This window comes from Elephantulus edwardii, unplaced genomic scaffold (genome assembly GCF_000299155.1).
Source record: "Elephantulus edwardii isolate Elephantulus edwardi_28Jun2011 unplaced genomic scaffold, EleEdw1.0 scaffold00482, whole genome shotgun sequence".
NCBI lineage: Eukaryota > Metazoa > Chordata > Mammalia > Macroscelidea > Macroscelididae > Elephantulus > Elephantulus edwardii.
In genome coordinates, this window is record NW_006400232.1 from 600,603 (window position 1) to 615,827 (window position 15,225).

The 15,225-nt window shown below is 38.4% G+C and overlaps 1 protein-coding gene across 1 annotated transcript in view; it reads right to left on the reverse strand.

Annotated features, from left to right (window-relative positions):
* The window catches only part of LOC102848396 (ATP-binding cassette sub-family A member 13-like), a 619,024-nt gene that overhangs the window by 537,385 nt on the left and 66,414 nt on the right, over positions 1 to 15,225 (reverse strand). Inside the window, exon 6 of the mRNA XM_006902979.1 lies at positions 6,065 to 6,196. Coding sequence (XP_006903041.1) covers positions 6,065 to 6,196 — 132 coding nt within the window. The remainder of the gene's footprint in view (positions 1 to 6,064; positions 6,197 to 15,225) is intronic.

A 15,225-nucleotide genomic window follows, 5' to 3' on the forward strand; every position in this document is an offset into this window, starting at 1 on the left:
ACTTACTATTCATTTAGAGACTGTCAGGGACCTCTCCAGAGTACTGAAGAGCAACAACATCAGTCTGGAGACTAGGTGGTCCTGATCCAGGCCGTAGTCTTCACAATTGCCTGCTATGCATCAGAGAGCTGGAACAAGACTAGGGATAATAGATAATTGCTGCCTTTGAGCTGTGGTGCTGGAGAAGAATTTTGAATATACTACGGACTGCCAGCAGAACAAATAAGTTTATCCTAGAGAGGCCAGAGTCAAAGGTAATTTCATCAATAAAGTAAAATATCATTAAAAATATTATTTGATTATGTGAAAATAATCAAATAAAATAATTGTAAAGTGCTTTTTCTCGGCTGTTTTTCCAAATTGAGCCAAGAATAATTATTACTCCTTCCCTACCAATAAATCAGGAAATCCCATTACTATTGTTGGCCTTTAGGGCGGGCTGATTGTTTAAACCATAAGAAGGTCTGCTGCTAACCAAAACGAGAATGGTTAAAATCTACCATCTGCTTTGTAGGAGGAAGAGAAGCCCGTTTTTCCCTGTTAGCCCCACTTGCTTTCTATACCTTGTGAAAGCGTACCTGGCTAATCACGGATAAGATAAACTCTACACTTGTAAAATCGTTGTTCATAGGGGGTCTCTGACCCAAAGATGTCCACCTTGTTCCTGAGGAACATAATTAGATGCAAGTAATTCCCTCTCCCTCTCAATTCTTCGTTGACTCATCCTTCCAATGAACCTATGGGCCATTTGCCTCTGCAAAAAGTCTTCTGCTATAAGGGATTTCCTCCTAAGGGACTGAGAAATTATGGTGCATTAACACAGTGGCATATTATGTAGCCCTAAGAAACAATGATTTTGTAAAACATTATATAACATTGGAGAGTCTAGAGGCCATTTTGTTGAATGAATTAATTTAATTACATATGGATAAATACTGTGTAAGACCATCACCGTAAAAGTACAAGAATGTCTCACTGTTGTTGTTATATGCCATCAAGTTGCTTGTGACTCATAGCAACCCTATGTACAAGAGCCCCAAACACGATTCTATCCTGTGCCAACCTCACCATCTCAAACACACTAATTCCCACACTCCACTCACAGAATCGACCTATCTCATCGAGAGTCTTTCTCTCTTCCTCCGTCCCTTCACTCTCCCAAACATGATGTCCCTCTCCAAGGACCAGTACTGCCTTACTACATGCCCAAAGCATGTGAGACGAAGCTTCAGAATCCTTGACTCCAAGGAGCATTCTGGCTTCATCTCCAGGATAGACCTGTTTGTTCTCCTAGCAGTCCATGGTATATTCAACACTCTTTTCCAACACCACAGCTCAAAAGCATCAATTCTCTTTCTGTCATCCCTATTCACTGTCCAACTCTCTGATGCATAGCACGTAATTGCAAAGACCATAGACTGGATCAGGTGCACCTGAGTCTCCAGCCTGACATCATTTCATGTCAGTATTCTTGAGAGGTCTCTCACAGCTGACTTTCTCAATGCAATTTGTCTCCTGATTTCCTGGCTGCTGTTATCAAGAGTGTTGACTGTGGAACCAAGTAAACTAAAACGGATAACTATGACAATCGCTTCACCATCCATACTGATGCTGCCAATTGGCTCAATGGTGAGAATCTCTGTTTTCTTGATGTTGAGCTTCAATTCATATTGAAGGCTGCTGTCCTTGACCTTCTGCAGCAAGTACTTCAGGCCCTCCTCAATTTCAGCATAACGCAGGTTGTTGACGATTCTTCCACCAATCCTGATGCCACATTCCTCTTTGTACAGCCCAGCGTCTTGGATGATCTGTTCTGCATACAGATTGAAAAGGTATGGAGACAAATACATCCCTGACGGACCGACCCCCTTCCTGATTTTGAACCATCCAGTCCCTGCTCTGTTCTGACAACTGCCTCTTGGTCCAAGTATAGGTTTCACATAAGCACAATCATATGTTCTGGGATTCCCATTCCTCTCAGAGTCAACCATAGCTTGTTGTGATCCACACAGTTGTAAGACTTTGCACAGTCAATGAAGCATAGCTACACACTCTTCTGGTATTCTCTGCTTTCTGCCAAGATCCATCTTACATTAGCTATAATATCCCTAGTACCACAACCTCTTCTAAATCCAGACTGCACATCTGGCAGTTCTCTGTTGACATATTGTTCCAAACATTTTTGGATAATTTTCAGCAGAATGTTGCTTACATGTGATATCAATGATATTATTTGATAATGTCCACACTCTGTTGGGTCACCTTTCCTTGGAATGGGAACAAATATTGATCTCTTCCAGTCAGTTGGCCAGCTGGCTGTCCTCTAGATTTCCTGGCACAACTTAGTGAGCACATCCAGGGCAGTGTCTGTTTGTTGAAATAAATCAATTGGTATGCTATCAACTCCTCAAGCCTTGTTTTTAGCCAATTCCTTCAGAGCAACTTGAACTTCCTCTTTCATCACCATAGCCTCTTGTTCATATGTTATTTCATGAAATTCCTCTGTGTCAGCCAATCCCTTCTGATACATTAACTCTGTGTACTCTTTCCATCTTCTTTTGATACTTCCTGGATCATTTAACATTCTACCAAACTATCATTAAGTATTTCCATTCATGGCTTGAATTTGTTTTTCAACTCCTTCAGCTTAAGAAATGCTTAGCCAGTTCGGCCCTTTTCATTTTCTGACTCCAGCTCTCTGCACATTTCATTATGGTATCTTGCTTTGTCGTCCTGAGCTGCCTTTTGAAATTTTCTGTTCAGCTCTTTGAATGTCTAGTAAGATGTTTATAAATGTCAAAAAGAGAAAGGGTGGAACAGGGAAGGGTGTAGGAAAAGGGGAAAGGTGGAAATCTCTATGATAGCAGAGTTAAGTGGGTAGATGAGGGGGGTGAAAGAATAGAAAATGTTTCATGGAATTGTGAATGCACGATCATAATGGGCATGTTGTTGTGTACCAATGAGTTGGAAATTACCTAGAGCTGAACTTCCAGTGGGTTTTCTGAGGCAGTAAATCACTGGGAAGGAGATTGCCCATCTTTCTCCCACAGAGCACCTGGTGTTCTTTTGGGATTGCAATGCTACTTCTTACCACTAGGCCACTGGAGCTCCCTAACAATAGGCAAAGTAATTAATTATAGACAATACAGAATATGCTGTTCCAGTTGGTTTTGGATAATCTTCAGCAGAATCTTGCTTACATATGATATTAATGATATTGTTTGACAAGTTCCACCCTCTGTCGGATCACTTTTCTTTGGAATGGAACAAATACCGAACTCTTCCAGCCACTTGGCCAAGTGGTTATCCTCCAGATTTATTGGCATAACTTGGTGAGCAAATCTAAGGCAGCATCTGTTGGATGAAATATGACAATTGTTATGCCATCAGTTCCTGGGGCCTTATTTTTTGGCAATTCTTTCAAAGCCATTTGGACTTCTTCCTTCACCAGAGGCTCTTGCTCATAAATTATTTCATTAAATTCATCTGTGTCTGCCAATTTCTTTTGGTATAATGACTCTGTATACTCCTTCCATCTTCTTTTAATATTTCCAGGATCATTTCATATTCTTCCCAAAGCATCCATAAGTATTGCAACTCGAGGTTTGAAATTGTTCTTCAGTTCCTTGACCTTAAGAAATGCTGAGTGAGTTGATCCCTTTTGATTTTCTGACACCAGCTCTTTGCATATTTCATTATAATACTTTATTTTGTCTTCTTGAGCTGCCTTTTGAAGTCTTCTGTTCAGCTCCTTAACATCTTGATTTCTTCTCTCTACTTTGGCTTCTTGGCACTCTAGTGAAATATTCACAGTCTCTTCTTCCTGCTCTGTCTTTGTAATGATGTTTTGCACTCTTCCTGGATGATATTCTTGATATCCTCCCATAACTCAGCTAGCCTTCACTAATTTGTGTTCAAGACCTCAAACCTGTTCCTGAGATGGTTTTTAAATTCAGGTGGGATAAACTCAAGGTAATATTTTGGTTACCGTTGATTTGATTTCACTTTCCTTAGCTTCAGCTTGAACTTGCATATGAGTAGTTGGTGGTCTGTTCCACAATCAGCATCCGGCCTACTTTTCATCTCCGATATTTCACTTAGAAGGGGTTGTGGTACTAGGGATATTGTAGCTAATGTTAGATGGATCTTGGCTGAAAGCAGGGAGTACCAGAGGAATGTCGATCTGTGTTTCATTGATTATGCAAGGGTATTTTACTGTGTAGATCACAACAAACTGTGGCTGATTCTGAGAAGAATGGGAATCCCAAAATATTTTATTATGCTAATGCAAAACCTATACTTGGTCCAGGAGGCAGTCATCTGAACAGAGCAAGGAAACATTGCATGACTCAAAATTGGGAAAGGTGTATGCCAGGGATGTGTCCTATCTCCATACCTTTTCAATCTATATTCAAAACAGATTATCCAGGAGGCTGGGCTCTTTGAGGAGAAATGTGGCATCTGGATTGGAGGAAGACTCATCAACAATCTGCATTATGCAGATGACACAACCCTGCTTGCTGAAACTGAGTAGGACCTGAAGCCCTTGCTGTGGAAGGTCAGAGACTGTAGCCTTCAGTATGTATTGAGGCTCAACGTCAAGAAAACAAAGATTCTCACCAGTGGACCTATTGGCAGCACTATGATGGATGGTGAAGAGATTGAGATTATAGATAACTTCAGTTTGCTGGATCCACAATCAACACTCTTAGAACCAGCATTCAGGAAATTAAAAGACTTATTGCGATGGTGAAAGTCTGTGGTTAGAGACCTCTCTAAAATACTGAAGAGCAATGATGTCAGTCTGGAGACTAAGGTGTGCCTGATGCAGGCAATGGTCTTTGTCATCACTTGCTATGCATCAGAGAGCTGGACATGACTAGGGATGATAGAAGGAGAGTTGATTTCTTTGAGCTGTGGTGTTGGAGAAGAGTATTGAATATACCATGGACTGCTAAGGGAACAGATAGGTTTGTGTGAGAGAGAGTGAAGCCAGGATGCTCCTTAGAGGCAAAGATTTTGAATCTTCGAGAGGGATGTCATGCTTGTGAGGGTGAAGGGCCAGTGCAGGAGACGACGACCCTAGATGAGATGGATTGATTTAATGACTGGTCTAACAGGGAAAGGTGTGTCAGAGACAATAAGAGTGGCACAGGTTAGAGCAGGGTTTAGGACTGTTGTACATAGGATTGCTATGAGTCGCAGGCGAACTCATGTCACATAACAACAAGAACAATACAATATATATGAATGATGATATAATACAATGCACATGAATGATTTTCTGAAACATTCTAAATGAAAGATTGTATAAAACATGACATGGTTGAAACACAATGTATGTGAATAACTGTGTATAAACCCCCAAAAAAGGGGAAAAAACCCACAAAAACCCACAACCAATAAACAAACATGAAACCTTGTCAATATATATCCACCACAGTGAATAACTTATTCAACATTACCATCTTGTGGTCAAACCTTTTTCTTCTATCAGTTCCAAACTCTATTATGTGTCTATGAACTCCAGCCCAACTTTTGCATTCTCAATGCAATAGGCTCCCAATCTCCAGCTCTAACTTCTTTACATCTTGACCTACTCAGACATGTATGCTTAATCAGAATCTTTTCTGTGTAGTTGGCAGAAGCCACATGTTGGGAAACTACTTGTTTGCCTGGGTGATTTTTAAACTTGTACTTCGTACTTATTCAGTCTCAAATATTGTTTGTCATTTCATCATCTTTCCCTTAAAAATTTATATTTTATTTTGATAGACAACACTCTGATGGCATAGTCCACAGAGAGTTGTACTGCCATTTCAAAGCCAGCACGTCTCTGAAGGTTCCAATGCACCAACTGTTTCACAAGAGAAAGCTGAACTATCTCCTGTGTGATTTTTAACCTCAGAAACCTGTTGGAGGGCCAAATATGGGGTGGTTCTGACTAGGAGGCAGTGAGGAAGTTTTAGGTTTTCTATGAATTCCCCTTCTGATATTCCTCTCACTGTATGAATTAATCTAACGTTTAACATTTATTTTGTTATATTATAAATCAAACTCTTACCAGGAATCAAGTTGCTGAAGTACCATCCACAGATAAAGTAAAGGCATGAATCAAACAGAATCATCCAGCAAACCCAGCCAAATGTCATGCTTCCATGTTCTGGAGGCTGGTACATATTATTCCACTGAATGCCTGGCAATGAGAAAAAGGTCAAAATTTAAAGTGTCTTCTTTTAGTATAAATTTTGGTAAAATGAGCTCATTAATTATGAAAGCTTAAGTAAAGCAAAACACAATTAAGACCAAGAAAAATCAACAACAATGGAAAACATTTTTTCCCAAATTAAAAGTTGTTGTTGATTGCCATCAAGTCAAGCATGACTCATAGCGAATTTATGGATAAAAGACCTAATGCCTTTCTATAGCTATCGTCATTTCTCCAAGTTCATTTCACATATCTTGATGAGGATTACGTAAGGAAATTACATGCTACCTTTAAAAAAAATCTAATTTTGCTGCAAGCATATTCAAGTTGCAGTCAGAATGATTGAAGTGGTTTGCAATGACCATCTGGCAAAGAAGGTCCACATTAAGTACATCACTGATGACACATACGCGATCTTAAAGAGTTGATGTGATCTCAAACCAGCACTCAATGGAACAGAATTGTTCTTAAAAAGTGGTACATCATCTTCAATGACCACTAATGGGTGTACAACTACGAAATCCATGGTACAATGAACCTGTAACTTTATTACCAGAAAGGCAAAATTTCTTCTTCTCTCACCCTTCCTTTTCCCTCATTACTATCCTTATTGGCATGGATGCTTGTTTTTAAAAACATTAATAAAAGCTTGTTGTTATTGTTTTGTTGTTGTTAAGTCGAGTTGTAGACGACTCATAATGATCCTATGAATGAAAGACATGAACACTTGTATAACTTTCATCATTTCTCCACATTCATAGAGTTTCTATTTCGGAAGCAGATGCCACTCCTGCTTCCAAGCATGTTTTAATCAGGAAGCTCCACCAAACACTGTTCATCATGGGTAATCATTACCACATTTGACATATCAGTGTCACAGTGTTTAGCCTCTGTACAGCAAATGGACAGATCAGTGTTATACCACTTAGTAGAATGTTTGATGCAAACCAATTAAAACTAGGCCTGAGGGCCACAGATTAAAATCACCCATATTTGGCTTGGTAGTATAACTTTTTATCCACTAGGCAACAGAGCTCTCCCTATGTTTTTGTTGTTGTGGTTGTTAATTGCCATCAAGTCATAGATAACTCATAATAAACCTATGAAAGACCTGAACTTTCATCGTTTCTCCAAGATCACAGAGTTTCTAGAGGCAAGCTATTTCTGAAGCGGATGCCATTCCTGCTTTCAAGCTTGTTTTAATCGGAAATCTCCACCAAACACTGTCCACATGGGTAACCATTATCACTTTTGACACAAGCTTAGATGCTAAAAAAATCTAATATTATGTGAAGTGATAATCCACATATTATTATTTTATTGTTCTTCTCTTCACTTAACATGATCCACATTTTAATTGTTGTTGCTATGTGCCATTGAGTCTTGTAATGAGCAGTTTAAGTATAAGAAAATATATTAATCATGTTATAACATATATTATGAAATATCATAAATTTGCTGTTAATTCACAGTGAAATATATTATAAAATATGTCTGCTTTGGAAAAACATGATAAGCTTGCTATGATAAACTTGATGCTTAAGTTTAGAAATAAAAATATATGTGAAAATATATGCTAACAGTTTAACATGCCTAAACAGGCCTTAGAGGCCTAAGGCCCCACTGACCAAATGGGGTAAACCTTTGATAAGGGAATGCAAATGATAATAATTTGCCTGTAAAGCCAATGACCTCAACATATATAAATCCCTGATAAGGGAATGTAACCTGTTACTGCCCATCTGGCTAAGGGAACATAACTTGTAAATTTGAGAATGAGAAAATATATTAGGAACCTTCTATGTTATAGGTTTGAAATAAGAAAAAGGAATATGATAGAAATCTGCTATGTTATATGTTAGACATAAGAATAAGAAATAGGTTAGGAATCTGCTATGTTATGGTTAGAAATTTTGTTAAGAATATTTGTGAAAATAAACTGAATAGTTGATATGCCCGAAGATGCCCAAATAGGCCTTTAGTGGCTCTAGGACCCCACTGACCATAACACGTGTAGACCCTTGATAAGGATCTATGACTGGTTACAGGCTGTGTTGCCAAGAAAACACAACTAGTGTTGAACATGGTTAGTCAAACCTTTATTGTCATTCAACATATCCCTGCATGACCCACTTGCCTCACCATAACGTAAAGTGGGAAAGCCAGAGTAGATAAACTAAGGGTGTGCCCAGTAGATCTCTCTCTGCACTTCACAATGAGCTGGACACTGAAGACCCAAAGGCTCTTTTTAGAGCTAAAGACCTAAAGGCTCTTTTCAGAGCCAAGAACTCTGGCTTACACTGATGGACATGTGCTACTGAAACAGCAGAGGATTCTGCCCACATTGACAGACCTTGGCTACATCTAACTGCTGAACTAGCTGAACCCCCCCCCCAACTGTACCCATGACCATGAGAGGCAAAAGAAGGAGAAGTGTTGGGATCCCACGGATGAGAGGGTATTCCCCACTGTTGTTGAATCAATATGCTGTGATGAATTTATTAATTGTAGATAAATTGCAATTACTGCTTTGAATTAATTTATGAGTGAATTGATAACTTGTAACTGGCTTTTGTAAAATGTCTGAATAATTAATTAAGGCTTAAGGCTCATGACAAGTCTCCTGTGACACATAGTGACCCTACGTACAACAGCCATAAACCCTGCTCTATCCTGTGCTAGTCTTATTGTCTCTGTCACACCTAAACCCCAATATCCCAGTCACTGAATCAATCCATTTTATTGAGGGTCTTCCTCTCTTGTACTGTCCCTCCACCCTCCCAAGTATGATGTCTCTTTCCAAAATTAGTCCCTCCTTGCAAAATGCCAAAGTCTGTCAGACGAAGCTTCTGAATCCTGGCCTACAAGGAGCAGCATAGTCTCACTCTCTCTAGGACAAACCTGTTTGTTCTCCTAGCAGTCCATAATATCTTCAATACTTTTCTCCAGCACCTCAGCTCAAAGATATCAATTCCCTTCTATTATCCATAGTCATTGTCCAACTTTCTGATGCATAGCAAGTTATTGCAAAGACTTAGCCTATATCAAATGCACCTTTGTCTCCATACTGATATCATTGCTCTTCAGTACTTTGGAGAGGTCTCTGACAGCAGACTTTCCCCATGTAACTCATCTTTTAATTTCCTGGCTTCTGGTAGCAAGAGTATTGATTGTGGAGCAAGCAAACTAAAGCTGTTAACTATGTCAATCTCTTCACCATCTATCATGCCACATTTTAATATCTAATAATTAAAAAGTTTTTAGTAGTTGTGCTACTGATAGGTAGTTTTACTTATTTAAATAGAATAAGGTATTCCACTAGTTAGAATAAGTTATTCTAACAAATAAGTTATTGCTAAGATTATTATTATAAGATTTTAAGGAAGGAAAAAAAACTCACAATATACATGAATGAAATATATATTTCATTTAGGCAGAGACCTGAAAAGAGAAGGTAATGATGTTCAAAGGTGATTAATTTTATAAAACATAATGTATTTCAATGATTACAGAAAACACAATGTGAATGAAGAAGAGTGTGAAACAAAATTTATATGAACTTTCTAAGCAAACCAATTCAAAAAAGAAATATAGTATAAACGAAAGATTATATAAAGCACAAAGTACATTCATGGTATACACAATGTATATGAATGATAAAAATCTAATAGAAATTATGCTTACAAAAAGGCATTTTTTAAAAAAGAAGTTTCCTTTAGAGTCCATATTTCAAATTAAAGTATTATATTTGTTTTTATAAAGTTATATTCTATTTCTCTTTGAAAGAAAGAGAGATTTAAAAAAGTAAATAAACAAGGGATAAACAAGATATTTAAGAGTGGGATGGGAAAGAATAATTTTCTTACTTACGTGTTTGATATTGTTAAGTTAAAATAAAACTTTCAAAGAAAAAATTTTCTCTCTAACTTTTGTATGGCACCAGCAAGAGTTCAATTTAAAAAAAAATCTTTATTTGTGGTAAGTGGAACAAAAATTTTAAAAGTTACAACTGTGAATATTTTGTTTCTACAGCCATATAATAAAATTTAAATTTATTAGTTCCAAGACTATGAAAGATATCATTCAAGATTATCTATCTGTTAAAGAAATTTTAACATGTTTTACTAAGAAATATGGGAACATCATGACTAGGCTAACACCAAATTAACTGGCTACTGTAACAATAGCTAGAGTTGAGTTTTCCTTACAGTATATATTAAAAGCATTTAAAAATGTAAATAAAAAATATTTTAAAAACTGTGCTTGTTAGGCTTAAGGTTTTGGTTGTTAAGCTCTTAACATAAGTGAAAAATGCTGTGAACAAATTTTAAGAACTTATTTTAGGGAGGAAAAAAAAGGCATTGCACAATAAGAAAATGATTAGCATAAGAGAGAAGACACAAACAGGTACCGATGAGTTAACGGAAATTAGAATCACATGTGGGAAGTATTTTTTCATCATGCACATTGTAATTAATGGTATAGACCTAAATGCATATGAATGGTTCAATAAAAATTTAACTTCCATTTCAACTTTCACTCAAACTATGATTTAAAAGCAAGACTTTATGCTAGACTGGATCATGATGGAAATACCTACAGAAAAGTGGAGGAGATAATTGTGTTCTCCTCTATGTTGGCTAGAATAGGATAATTGGACTCTATTAGATATTTGTTTTGTTTTGTTTTTATTCTGTTCTTCAGATAATATCTAGAAAGCTGGAATAAGAATGAGAGCTGACAGTTGCATGAATAGCTGTCATGTAAAAAAATGAACTGAATAAGAAAGAATGGGCAGGAAATTGAAAGAAAAATCTAGTCCAAAAGCATACTCACAGTTGAGAAATATAAGAATGCCCAATCACAAGGGAGATATGTCACAGAAAGACCAGGCAACTCAAGAAAATGGAAATGAAAATAGAACATACCGAAACCTCTAGGATGCAGCTAAGGCAGCCTGGAGGGGCAGTTCATAGCAATGGGTAAATATGTAAAAAAATATGCATTTCTTATTGCCAGTGATTTTGAGTATATCTTCACATGTCTCTTGCCCATTTGAATGTCTTCCTCTGTGAAAAGTCCTTTAATGCATTTTGCCCATTTTGTAATTGGGCAGATAACTGTCTTTTTCTTGTGGAAGCCCTGCAGTATTCCGTAAACGTCCCCATAAGATCTCTGTTAGCTTTTCTATTGGGAAGGTGGATTTGCATGTTGAAAACTCTTTGCATGCTGATGCTTTTATTAGCTTAGATATGTTTATGCATGCCTATCTATCATCTGCTTTTTGGGGTAAAATGCTTGTTTATCAGACACTGTACAAAAGCTGAGCTTCCAAATTAAGAAAACTAGGAAGAAGGATTTGCCATGCACTTCATAAATAGCATGCCTTTGAAACCTCTAAGAACAAATATTTAGACTATTAACTATTGAAAAACTTAGACAATTAGCAAGGACACTAATAGATGAGTCCTCTTTTTTGAAACACAAAATAAGGAGGAAAAGTTGTAAACAGTCACTGATAATTGGAATGTGGAATGTCTATATAAACGAAGGAAAATTAGACATTGTTAAAATAGAAATAGAATGTTTAAATATTGACATATTAAACATTTGCAAGCTGAGATGGATTGTCATGGGCCATTTTGAATCCGATATGATAGGATCTATAATGGGAATGAAAAAGTGAGGGGGAAAGGGGACCACATACATAGTCTTACTGTATTTAAAGAATATTGGTCAGGCAATTTTGTATAAAGTACTTCAGTTGGGTTTAGTCTAGCATTTCTCTCAGACAAATGTTGCTCATGCTTAGACTAAAGTTACAAGTAGTTTTTAGGAGGAATGCAGAGGTAGAAGTCATATTTACCATGTATTATCAAGGATATCAATATGACCAGATACGCATGTTTAATAACCTAGCTGAAGCAGTGCTTGTCAGGTTTCTTCATTCTCATTCTCATATTTCTATAATACTTAGAATGAGATAACTATGCAGAGACAATATATAATGAATGAGGTCCTAAGCTCTACCTCCTTGAGATCAGACTTTCCACATATTTTATTTTCTTTTTCAGGATTCTTATTCTGAGAGAGTTGTTGCTTTCTTATATTAATAAAGATTTATGAACGTTGATTATATATTTTGGTTTATAACTCAATTCTAATTTATTGTATTGCTAAAATTATCTGCATTTTGAACAAGAGCTTTGTGACCCTTAAAAAATAATTCTAGATCCATCCTGGCATGCTATGAGTTATAGAAAAATATTGGCACACATACAAGGAAAACGTAGTTTTTTTCCATTTTTAATAATGTTGATAAACAATTACTGAGATTTTGGATTTCCATTCATTCATTGTTGCACTTTTCTCCCTACTCACCCCTCCCCACCAGTTCAGTGGCAGAATATCCTTTGCTCATGGATAGGAAGACTCAATATTGTGAAAATGGCAATGCTACCAAAGTGAATTTACACATTCAATGCGTTCTCAGTACAAATACCAAACCCATTCTTCAAGAAGATGGAAAAGGCAATCTCCAGTTTCATTTGGAATGGAAAGAAGCCCCGAGTAAGCAAAACACTCCTTAAAAATAGAAAAACGGTAAGAGGCATCTCTCTCCCTCATTTGAAATCCTAGTACACTGCCGTGGTGGTTATAACAGCATAGTACTGATACAATGACAGACACATAGATCAAGGGAATAGAATTGAGAACCCAGAAATCAGCCAATCTACCTATGGTCAACTGATTTTTGACAAGGAGATGAAATCAGTTAAGTGGGGAAATGACAGCCTTTTAAACAAATGGTGCTGGCAAAATTGGAATGCTATCTGCAGAAGACTCAAGCAAGATCCACACCTCACTCCATATACAAAAACTTGTTAGTAACACTGTCAATCTTGTATACACACAAACAACCAGAGCCAAAGAGGAGGAAATCAAAGGAATAGAAGATTTCTATAAACTGCTGATGTCTGAAATCAATCAAACATGCACTTAAGATTCATTAATACATTATTGCTGACTTGTCCATTTTCTTTCTACCTTCAATTCTTTCAGTTTTGGCTGACGCAGTGCCAGTGAGAGCACTGACAGGAGAACAATGCCGCCAGACGAGAGAACGCCGCAGCCAGACGGGGTTCCACCACAAGAGGGGCCTGGAAGAGACCCGGGAAGAACAACAGCCAGCCACCTACGGCGGAACTCCAGAGGAGTGAAGACTATGAGACCCCAGAGGAACGAAAACTACCCGACACTGTGTGAGCCCCCTGCAACCCACACCTGTGTGACACTTAACACACAGGGTGCTGCTGCATAAACCCCCAGCAGCGCCCAAGCCCCGCCCCCACCTCTTGGTGATAGTGTTCAAGCCCTGTGCTCCTTAACCCCTAGCCCCTTGCTTTTCTCCCCTTCCACCACCCCCCTTGCAGCTCCACAACCACACATCTCAACCCCCACCACAGCCCTGTGACCTCATGGCACCACCTTGGATCGAGCCATCACCCTGAGCTATCAGGCAAGCTGTTGAGGAACTAACATGGCAGGAGAAAGGCCAGTAGGATCATATCTGGGTTAACTGGGGCATTGCTGATTACCCAGGAGAGCACCTAAGGGCGCGCCCACAGGTGGGGAATTTGGCCAAGTTCTCTTGGGCTACACCAACTGCCCAAAACGAGCCAGCCAGCTGGCTTCTGTGAACTCTGCAGACCAGCTAGATGTTAGTGGGTGGGTGGGAATTTGACCTTGACTTTTCGGATCCCATTGGATCCAGGACCCTGCTGGAGCAGGGTCTATTGTGTGAGGGCACTTGTGTAAGTTCAACCAGGCAGGGAACACTGAGAAAACCATTGGGTAGGAAACAGCAGGAATTTGAGTTAGGACTCCTGTCGTGAACACACTGAGACAGCAGAGGTTTGAGCAAGGCCCTCCAAGTGATTGACCTGCCCTTGCGATCACCCAACACTTTCCCTGCCTCAACCCATTTGGCTCCACCCCAGTGCCTACACGTCTGGGCAATCAACTTGCCTTTAAACAGGAGTACCTTGCCCTGTTTTAGCAACAAGAGATTGCCCTAGCTGGTGCTGAACTGACATTTTTCGGAAGTCATAAAGCCAGAGAAACGCACAAGATTGGTAGCTGCCCATCTGATCTCAAGAGCATTGTCTTCAGACCAAGAACACATACCAATGTCTCGAAGAAAGCAAACTATCCCACACAATATACAAGAGCAAAGCACGATGTCACACATAAAGGATGACACAAGAGCAGCCGATACCCTGCAACCAGAAAAGCTCATGGAAATTTCTGACACAGAATTTAAAAATGGACTGACTGAATATTTCCAATGGACGAAAGACAAACTTGATGAATTAAAGGATGTTACAAGGAAAGACCAGGAGGAGTTTAAAAAAAAAACCAGTGCAAAACATTGCAGAGAAAACAAATAAGGCATTAGCGGCACTGGAAAAACAAGAATCCACCATTCAAAATATAAGCTCCAGTGTTTCAGAGGCTGTCAACATGATGGAGGGACATATGAGCAGAGTTGATTAGATGGAACACAGAATCAGCGAAATTGAAGACAAAATTGTCACCACTGATCTGCTAGAGCAAAAAAGCAGACTCAAAAAAGAAGAAAAACTAAGAATAATGTGGGACACCATCAAGAAAAATAACATGCGCATCATTGGAATCCCAGAAAAGGAAGAAGCAAGTAAAGGCACTGAAAAAGTTGTGGAAAAATTACTAGAGGACAACTTCAAAGATATAACGAAGAATGAGAGAATATATATTCAGGAAGCTCAGGGAACACCACATAGATTCGACCCAAAAAGAAAAACATCAAGGCATATCATAGTTAAATTTGCCAAAACTAAGGATAAGGAGAGAATCCTGAAAGCAGCAAGGGAGAAACAAAGAGTAACCTATAAGGGAGAACAGATAAGATTAAGTGCCGATTTCTCAGCAGAAACCATGCAGGCAAGAAGGGAATGGAAGGACATATATCAAACACT